Raw genomic sequence first — 10,256 nt, 5'->3', positions numbered from 1 at the left:
CTCTTCACCGTGGTCTTCGCCAAATTCTTCAGAGTTTGACGAATTTCTGAAAATCTCCCATTCGCCCCCCTCTGGAGATAACCCGCGCTTTCAGAAGCATCCACATTGATCTTAACTCTTCCTTTATTTGGTCTCTTACACATATGATCTTTGTTCCGGGCTGGTTGTTTCAGGTTGATGCTCTTACAAAGTTTGTTGTTAATACCTTAATGGAGATAGCTATTTGGTATGAGGTTTGGATATTTTCCGACTTCACAAACTAGCGACGCTGCCACCATATGAACCAAGAAGCCACTACAATCAGCTCCGCCACTGGTACATCCCCAACATGCGATTGGTTTCTTTCTAGGATCTCCATAGTACCTGATCTCGATCGGTCCTCCATCACTACTTTGTTGATCACTTCATTTAGTCCCAATTCAGTCCAAACAACCACTGCACAACAACATGTAAACAAACAATGCTCGATATCTTCAAAACCCACCTTGCAGAACGGGCACTTGAGAGGGATGTGCCTCCTCACAAGAACTCCAAAGCAGGGGAGAAAAATACCCCTTAGAACTTTCCACGTGAAGTGTTTAATCTTGAAAGGAACTCGGAGCCTCCAATTGTCCTTCCAGATACCATTTTCTTGGACACCACCTTGACCATCAGCTAGGACCTTATTGGTGGCTAAAGTTTGTATGATATGTTGACTGGAACGTCCTGACGTTGTGTAATGCTATGCCACGAAATTCTGCACAGCCACCACGTTGAGAGGAATTCTGAGTATCCTGTCAACATCTACCAGGTTAAAATCTGATTGCAGCTGATCTTCATCCCACTCTCCTGAGTGCGGGTCAATTAAACCTTCTACTTTGAATAACCGAGTCTTCCCTCATGGAGTTATAACTTTCGGTAAAGCACTTGATAGGATCCAAGGGTCATTCTAGATCTTAATCTTTGATCCAGTCCTAATTCTCCAAATAAACCCCCTTTTAAAAGTTTGGATTCCAGAAACAATGCTCTGCCACGTGTATGGATAACCCTTCTAAGGGCCGGGATAAGAATGTTACTATCAGGGTAATACGAGCCACGGAGTTACTCGTACGTATATGATACTAGACATAAACACAATTTTAATAGCCTTGCACAAGTCTTAATGCATCAAAATCGAATGGCTATGAAGTCAAGCGAGACTTAACTAGATTTCAGTGGACCGAGATTTAGCAAATCAGTTTATTATAGGCTATTCGGGGTCAAGGAAAGGTGGTACGCATTATGCAGATTTGGGGAGCAACAACCAACGCGAAGAGATATGAGATGCATCTATTTGGTGAATTCAATGACCCAGGTGTTACTGTGGATGTAGGCGGTCTTGACACCGGTGAACCCTGCGGACTTGGCAAGCTCCTCGAACTCCCTCTGGTTCCTCTCCTTGCCGCCTGCCGTGTGCGTGAGCATGATCATGTCGGTGAGGGACGCCTGCTGCCCCCTGGACGTCGCCTCCGGTTTGACCGGCAGGATGCCTTCTACGATGACAACCCTGCCGTGCGCGGGAAGTGCACCGTAGCAGTTCTTTAGTAGAGTTGTGCAGTGCTCGTCCGGCCAGTTGTGGAGGATCCACTTTAGGACGATGGCGTCGCCGCTGGGCACGTTCTTGAACATGTCGCCAGCAACGTGCTGCACGCTGGGGGATTGCAACGCCTCGGTGATGACGTGGGGCAGGTCGAAGTTGATTCCCTTGATGTGCGGGTACTTGGAGGTGACGGCGCATATGGTGGCGCCAACGCCGCCGCCCACGTCTACAAGGGTGGCGATGTCATGGAAGCCCGTGTACAAGTTGACAAGCTTTCCGGTGATGATGGTGCTGTAGCCCTTCATGGCCTCGTTCAAGACACGGTTCAAGCGCGTGTCCGTTTTGGTGTACTCGTACATTGTCATCCCATGTGCCTTGTGGAATGGGAGGCCACCATCAAGGACCGCGTCCTTCAAATGATACCTGCAAATTATTTATCGTTTAACAAATTCGAGCTTCAGCTTATATTAATACTAACTAATGTTTGTAGAAATACATAAATACATACAACCTTCGTCCCAATATGTAAGCCCTTTTTAAGGCTAGTTACCCTACAAAAACAACTTGGCTCTGTTTGATAGCAAAGTACTAAAAAAACCAAAGTATCAAAAAGTACAGTAATTTAGCATGCATGTACAAAAATACCACGGTTTTGATATAACAACCTTTTTTGAAGTATTCACAATTCAGAGGACCTGTTTGGTTACACCATGTAATGTTGTAAAATTTACTAGCTAGCTGTTGATCGTGCATCTATTCGTAGCTAGTAGCTAGCAATTGCTAGCCGTGATTAGTAGTAGTACTCGTTAAGAGAGATGAGATCGCCTCTCCAGACCTTGGCTGCTCTCTAATGGATAGCCATGGATTGCTTCGGATCCTTTCTATGATCAACGTATCCAGCCTAGTTATCTCATTCGCATTAAGGAACACGCAGGACAGGGGATCGAGCGGCAGCTTGATAGCCAGATGAGTTTGTCGAATATCTAGCGGCCGACTCGTTTCTTTCGCCTTTTCTGTTAAAAAAAAGAGGTTCAGGCCCTATTTGATTGCAAAGTATTTTCTAAGTATTTTAGGAATACTACAGTTTTTTTTAGATATATAAGCCGTTTAAAAAAAAAGAGGTTCAGGCCCTTTAGGAATACATAAATGCATACAACCTTCGTCCCAATATAAATTTTAAGGCTAGTTACCCTATAAAAACAACTTATGTTTCAGGAGGGAATGAGTGCTATTACTCCCTATGTTTTTGTACTCGGCATATTAGTTTTAACCTAAGTCAAACTTTATAATGTTTGACCAAGTTAACCGAAAACAATCTAAACATTTAAAATATAAATATATATGGTATGAAAATATATGAACAACAATTCTAATGATATTGACTGGTATTGTAGACTTTTTTTTATGAATTTAGTAAAACTTACTCCGTCCGTAAGGAAATATAAGAGCGTGAGTAGTGATCTAAACGCTTTTATATTTCCTAACAGAGGGAGTAGAGTGTTTGACTCGAGATAAAGCTATATGCGAATTAAATAGAAATGAAGGGAGTATATACTTACAGGCTCTCCATAGGGACCATGTCATTGGTGAGAAGGAGCAGAGGGGCAATGGAGATGGCGTCGTGGTCGGGCGTGAACCACTTGCACACGGGCGTGGGACCGTACCGCCGCGCGTGCGTGCCTTCCTCCACCTCGCACGACACCACCTTGTAGGATGCCAGCAGGTGCAGCATGCGGTCGACCATGGCCGGCGCGTCCGGGTTGGTCGTCGGCGTCGGCAGCCGCGCGGCCACCTCAGACGGTGACAGCATCTTGCCGCCGGCGCCCATCAGGACCTCGAGCATGCCCAGCTCGATGGCGTTCTTGAGCGTCAGCGGCAGGAGAGCCGTGGAGGACAGCTGCATGGCGTAGATGCACGCCTCCTCCTCGACGGCAGCCATTTCCGCGGCCATGGAGCTCATTAGCTGCCTCCTCCGGCCGTTTGTGCGGCTGGTGGTACTAAGCGTAGCGTATTTGTTTTCTACCGAGGAGTCTGCTAGCTAACGCTTATATAGATAGAGGTCCCGACACCCACCTACATGGCGAAAATTACTAAGCCGGTTTGTGAAAAGTTAGTTGGTCAAAAACTAATCGTGTAGCAAAGTGCACTGATAATATTTGAGACAGCATATGACTATCCTAGCAGCTCATATTCGTGTGGAATCAGCGCATGATCATCATGAACAGTCAAAGGCATCTGCGATACACCTACAGCTTCATAGGGTTCTGTTCGGGCCGTGGTGTGCACTGTTGCACTGTGTCTACCCGGAGACAAAAGCACCAGGCTCACATGGTGGTAGCACCGTGTCGTGGCTCACTGCCATACAGAGCCACAATTAACTGTGATGAATTTTTCTGGGGCCTCCTGCTTTGGATGGTGGTGAGTGATGAGTGATGAGTGATGAGAGAATCTTCGCTCTTTAGCTAGAGGGGTTATCATCTACAAACTGTGGTGAAATTTTGCTCGGTGGGCTGCGAGGAATGGTGCATGCAAAGGTCGAGAGAGAGTTCCACCTTGAGGTCGAGGTCTTCTTTCCTCTTCCTTGTACGCATGGCGGACAAGGCCATCGCATGTGAATGAGAGATCGAAACGTTGGGAGAATTAGATATAGGATGTGTTTGGTTCACGGGATAGCCATCCGAAGGACAGGGATAGCCAGTTTTTTTGGGATACCATGCATTTGGTTCGCTGGCGAGAGAGGATATGGGCAACTAGATTCTGGGAATATTCCTCAAAACTCAGGCTCCGCTCATCCGCCGAAAACTGGCGGATATGGGCAGCCACCCTCGCTCGCCTCACCCCGAACCGTTTTTCCCTCGCTCACCCCCTCCGCAGAACAAATCTTCTCTCTCCCCTCGGCTGGAACGGCAACGACAGATCGTGCAGACGGCGGTTGGACGAAGGGTCGCGGCGTTGATGCGGTGGCCGGAGCAAGGTACGTCCGCGCCCTATATCTTCTCTCTCTCAGGTATCCCCTACCCCATCGTAGATCTGGAGCATCGCGGGTCGGATCTCATGTGACAGAGGTGGCAAAGGCAGCTAGCAGGGGTGTCGCGGCGGCGTGTGGCTGCAAGAGCCGGGGGAGACGGGGGTGTAGCGTGCAGGCATGTGGCTGTAGCGCGAGGGGAGCGGCGACCGGAGTTGCCAGGCGATGCAGAGATTCAATCGTGATGTGATGTGTTTCAGCCATGTTGTATGCGTGTGTGTTTCACGCGTCCGTGAGAAATTTTGGTATGGGCTTTTGAAATCTGTATATTGTTCGAATGACATACATTATATAGTGGGTAATCTCACCATTTCTGCCAAAGAGAGTCATCTCAACAACCTATCCATCTATCGTCCTTCCAACCAAACATAGAATTGGCTATCCCTAGCTACTTATCATCCTCTCAACCAAACACAAAAATTGGCTATCCCTAGCCAGTTAGTTGGGGATACCCATAACCACCTAAATCTATCCGGTAAACTAAACACATCCGTAGAGCCCATGGATATGGAGGTGAGGGAATTAGCAACACTGGAACGACTAGTATAGAATCTGGACATCTGGTGCAAAAATAGAAAAAGGATTCTGGACCATTGGATTTGAGATGAATGGTAAGGATCTAGGTGGAGGAATCTGTACTCACGGTTACATAATTCTGTGCAAAAATATCCCTCTGGTCCTCATGTTTTCTCTTCGGATCCTTCTCAGATCCCCAATCCTCCATCGGCCCTCTCGACCTCTCCTGCCGGCGAGCGACGCTGTCGGCGGTCCAGGCCAGATCCGGTGTTGGCTCCCCTCCACAGCTTCTTCTCCTTGCCTCCTGTCTTCCACTCCGGCTTCAAGGTCGCGTGGATCTGCCTCCCGGCCAGGCCCAACGTCGCGCGGCGCATCATCGCAGGGATTCGTCGCCGTCGCTAGTCGTCCTCGCCGATGGCCGCGGGCGCCTCGGGCACAGCTGCCTAGGTCACCATCTAGCCTCCACCATGCCGGACTCCGACGGGTTTGCGGCAGATCCGAAGACCCGCGGCTCAGAGTTGTTAGAGAATACGCAGCCCCGACGGCTACACGCGCCAGCTCTTCTTCCTGACTCCATCCCCTCACTGGCTCAGTATCAAGGTATCTTTTCTCTCACCCATATATTTCTATCTAATGGGGAAGTCTAGTTTGTATTCGTGTCTGGGCACATGCCCAGCCAACGTAGCCACTGATTTACCTCATGTTCTATGTTTACCCATCACATGTAACAATTTTGAATGCACATAATAGTATACTGCTTGTACTCCACTACATAGTTCCATTTAATCCATTGCGACATGTATATGCTACTCCCACCAATCCAAAAGTAAGTGTCGTGGTTTATTTTGGATCGGAGTGAGTATTGAATCAAAGCATGAATATTTCGGAGGCAGTGCACATGTCTTTGACTGAATTTGACTATGGATCTAACTAGGGGAAGTATGCCGAGAGTGCACACAGTTATCAATTTGGCATTCCTTCAATTGCGGATCTTACACGTACATCGGTCAAATTATTAGCTAAATTTAGCTAGCTTCTAGTTGAATTGCTTTCAAGCGGTGATTGAAAAGTGAATATAAATTCCCTTGATTATGGAGCACAGGTGACATGTTGTGGGGAAACTCGTCAACGGTGGGACAACATATGCATATCCGGCAAAATCAAGCCGACTCAATAATGTCTCGTCCATCTAATTAACCTGCAACATGTCTGGTTAGCTAGCTAGTTAAGAATTTGTTGTTGTTCTGAGCTAGTGTGCTTGCTGGCATGGGGGTATGCATATTGCAGATTTAACTAACAAAACTCAAGGCTTTTGATGAACTGACGCCGGTCAATTGTTTCACACTCCAGTATCTAGCTTGTGGGAGATACCTCGATTGGAGACATCAAATAATAGATATATGTGCATTTTTGACTAACAGTTAGCCAACAAGGGTTTAATAACATTACAGAAACAGTAGAAGTACAGATGCAGAGTAGAGAGAGCTAGCTAGCTAGCTGCCTGAGCTGCACCGGCATGCGTGGTGCAGCCTGTAGCCTTCTACTAATTTGCAACCATGCAATTGGAGATGACTTCTGAATTTGTTTTGTTTCAGGAGATTGAGAAGTCAGACATCTGGATTTTGGTGTAGAACACTTGTTATGCTCTGGGTATGATGAGTAGTTTAGAGCTCATTGACTAGTATTAAGCTCTGCCCCTGCCGTTGCTCTTGGGTCATTTTGAAGAATTATTTACAGCTTCTAGAGAATCTTAGTTGTTGCTGTCTCACCTGGTTGTAAGCAAATAAAAACAGTATTTGTTTTGTGTAATCTTTCCCAGGCATATGAAGTTCCAAGAGCAAGAAACAGTATAACTGGAGGCAAGAGAAGAACTTCCTGTCATATACCATCAGGATAGCAAAGCTGATACAATTTTTTAAAGCAATGTTTGTTCAGTTGTGATCCTTAAGTCCTTCACACTCATTCTTACTGGTCACGCACTAGAAATGATCATGTCATCTTATGTGTCACTTCATATGTATGTACTCCTATGTCTCTCGTGGATGCGCCAGATTGACAAATATGTGTGCCCGGGAAGGGTCTAGTTTGACGTGTACTTGAATATTTGTGCAACTGATGGTCTAGCTTGACATGTACTCAAATAATTCCAATATTTGTGATTGGAATTGTCCAGTCTAACATGTGCCTGAAATGGTCTAGCTTGACTTAATTTTCTCATCTTCACTTATATTTGTGATACATATTGACACACTTTGGTAACCAACTTGTTTAGTTTTCTTGCACGATTGATAGACATATAGTAGAAGCCAGTATTGTACTTGTATATACATGAAACCATCCATTAGACAAGTATAAAGCTGAAGCATCAATGCTCTGACGATTTGAAAATTAGTCTTATAAACCAAGGACAAAATGAACGAATATGAGAAAGGTGAGGTGTTTACAGTGGAAGTCATGTTTTTTATCTGACTACTAGCGGGGGGTTTTCTAAAAAATGTACAGTAAGTGGCAGGAGGTACCTCTGTGCCATTCATCTTCAATCCAATGGCCCAGAATGCGTTTTTCTATTTTTGCACCACAAGTGCAGATTCTATACTAGTTGCTCCCAGCGGAGAGCCCGCGAGGTATAAGGCTGTTATTTTTGTGATGAACATGGCCGCGTGATTGCATACGTCAGTCTACTTACTTGCTGCAGTAGCAGCACCGTACAATGTGGACAGAGCAGACCATGCATAAACAATACCATGTGACACTGAACTGTTACCATGTGACCAACTCAATATGTGACAAATCAGAGATGTCTGCCACGTTCCTGTCACGTTACTAGAAATTCGTACAAGATACTCCCTTCATTCTGCTTCAAAGGCCTTATTTTAAAATTTTCATATTTCCATAATACTAATCTCACTTTGAGTTTCATTGGCTTGAAGCAAATTGAGTCCCACACCTTATTCCATATAGATGAGAGAGAGAAAGAGAGAGAATTAAAGGCCATGCATGACATGCAAATTCAATTAAGCTGTGTCCGCAGTGGGACCTGCATATTTTGGGGTACATTACCCTAAGAGATGTGGTGCAACATGTGTTTCAAGATACGATGATTGTAGCATAATTTTGGAGTAACAATTATGCATGTTGGTTATTGGACTGGCTATAGATGACATGGAAATAATATATAACCAGCCGTTGGCCCTACTATTATTCTTCTTCTTACTACGCCATTCCAAAATATAAGACGTTTTAGTAAGCTATAATATTTTCCAATTGTGATAGTAGATCTGATCCCTTTTGGGCAAAAACTAAAAATATGTCATCGTTGATATCACGACCCGTGATTTACGTGGATAAGATCACCCCTGCAGCTATATTATACTCATTTATATTTGATGCCTAAATCTGGGTGTGTCCCTTTGTTTTCTCCTGACGTGATCAGATCTTGCATGGTTAGAGATCTTGGTGTGGATGCAAGATTCGGTTTTGCATGTTGTGACGTACTTTAGCATTTTGGTCACAGTGAGTCCTGCTTTCATCTCTATAACTCTATTCTGCTGACGGTGCAAGCAGCAAGCTTAATGTATAGCTGTAAATAAACAAATGACCACACACATTGCCATCCCTGAAAATACTCACTTTTGCCAAGCACATGTGAAAAAAAAAATCAGCATCCAATGTATAGAATAATAATTATGAGAATTATTACAAAATATATTTTTATATTATACAATATTTTGGTACTATAGACGATGGTAATTATGGACTGAGGGAGTAGCGAGCATGAGTACATTAGCAGTAGTAAATCAGCTTCCCTGATCGTGCAATGTGGGTTTTCACACAATAGCTCCCGAGCACTCAAATCAATGCGTGGACCGTGTTGATTCCTCTGACAAAAATAAACCCCAAGATCCAATGACATGGTCGGTAGGCTCACATACAAATGGACATGAGTATCAATTATTGGTGCTCACGTGAATTTGTGGGCATAGGCGTGCAGTGATGGTGGTTTTGGCACCACTGTTAGGCTGGTCGTAATGGTAGTATCATAGCTAGTATCATGCATCACTAGTAGAAAAATACCTAATAGTCCCGGTTCGTAAGGGCCTTTAGTCCCGGTTCATGAATCGGGACTAATGGGTCGTTACTAATATCTCCACCCATTAGTCCCGGTTCAAACACGATCCGGGACCAATGTGCCTCCACGTGGCCCTGTGCGCCGAGCCCAGTCAGGGGGCCTTTGGTCCTGGTTGGTGCCACCAACCGGGACCAAAAGTTCATGTTTTTTTAGAAAATTGGCTGCTTTAGGGGTTTTGGGGGTTATTTTTAGGTTGTTATTAGCTAGCTAATAGAGAGAAGTGTCCTCTCTTATATCTTCGTCCTTGGTTTACCAACGCTGCCGCTATATATGTTCATTTCACCCGCTGATATAATAACTCATGCATGCTCGCATCATACATCATCGTATATAATAACAAGTCCTACTAATCATGCATCATCATACAACTTCTACTCGTTATTAATAATAAGTCATACGATCATCATCCTCATAGTCATCGAACCCAACCCTACATAATTGTTCTTAACACATGCAGATCATCAGTATCAGGTAGGACATGACCTAAACACCCTTAAGGTAAAATAGCATAAAACAATATAGACCCTGACTCTCCATTATGAAGAATGGCAATCATCCTGTCTCCCATGTTTGCCCTTCGCTGATTGTTGCTTCCAAGAAGCTCCTTACGACTGTCCATACATTTTTTTCCAATCTTTGATTGTCATGTCTCCACTTCTTTTAGAAACCCGGTATGGACAGTTCAGATTCGTAGGAAGACCTGGTTGTATGTTCAAAACATGAAGGCTACCGTGTGTATACATCAGATGAGGCACACAATCATTCGGGATTATCTGTTGAAAAACATAGTAATAACTTCGTAGTTAGCAATGATGTACTAGTTTTAGAAGTGTACAAAAAGATGCACGGATGTCGTAATAGTAAAGAATCTTACCAGGGTATCTCCATGGTAGTTACCGTAGTTCAACACGTGCACTAGTGGCACGTATTGACCATAATGTTGAGGAGTTTGATTGTAGATATTGTAATTCTCAAGATCAGTACAAAATGCGACCAGATGATTTTTCTCCTGATAAGTTAGTTCAGAG

General features: G+C 44.6%; 1 protein-coding gene and 1 long non-coding RNA gene across 2 annotated transcripts; one reads left to right on the top strand and one right to left on the bottom strand.

Moving 5' to 3' along the window:
- Positions 1-1,240: 1,240 nt before the first annotated feature.
- LOC119361971 (tricetin 3',4',5'-O-trimethyltransferase-like) lies at positions 1,241-3,590 on the bottom strand. Its single transcript, XM_037627150.1, has 2 exons — positions 3,118-3,590; positions 1,241-1,981 (listed from the first exon to the last, which is right to left on the bottom strand). Exons 1-2 carry the CDS (start codon positions 3,516-3,518, stop codon positions 1,309-1,311), a joined length of 1,074 nt encoding a protein of 357 aa, XP_037483047.1. The 5' UTR covers positions 3,519-3,590; the 3' UTR covers positions 1,241-1,308.
- Positions 3,591-5,281: 1,691 nt separating this feature from the next.
- Positions 5,282-7,277, top strand: LOC119361970. The gene is made up of 2 exons (XR_005173047.1): positions 5,282-5,699; positions 6,695-7,277. It is a non-coding gene; the product is annotated as an uncharacterized LOC119361970 (long non-coding RNA).
- Positions 7,278-10,256: the final 2,979 nt, after the last annotated feature.

The sequence above is a fragment of the Triticum dicoccoides genome, chromosome 2B, assembly GCF_002162155.2.
Source record: "Triticum dicoccoides isolate Atlit2015 ecotype Zavitan chromosome 2B, WEW_v2.0, whole genome shotgun sequence".
In the NCBI taxonomy this organism is placed as follows: Eukaryota; Viridiplantae; Streptophyta; class Magnoliopsida; order Poales; family Poaceae; genus Triticum; species Triticum dicoccoides.
Note: the sequence above shows the minus strand (reverse complement) of the source record. Positions and strands in the feature narration are given on the sequence as shown.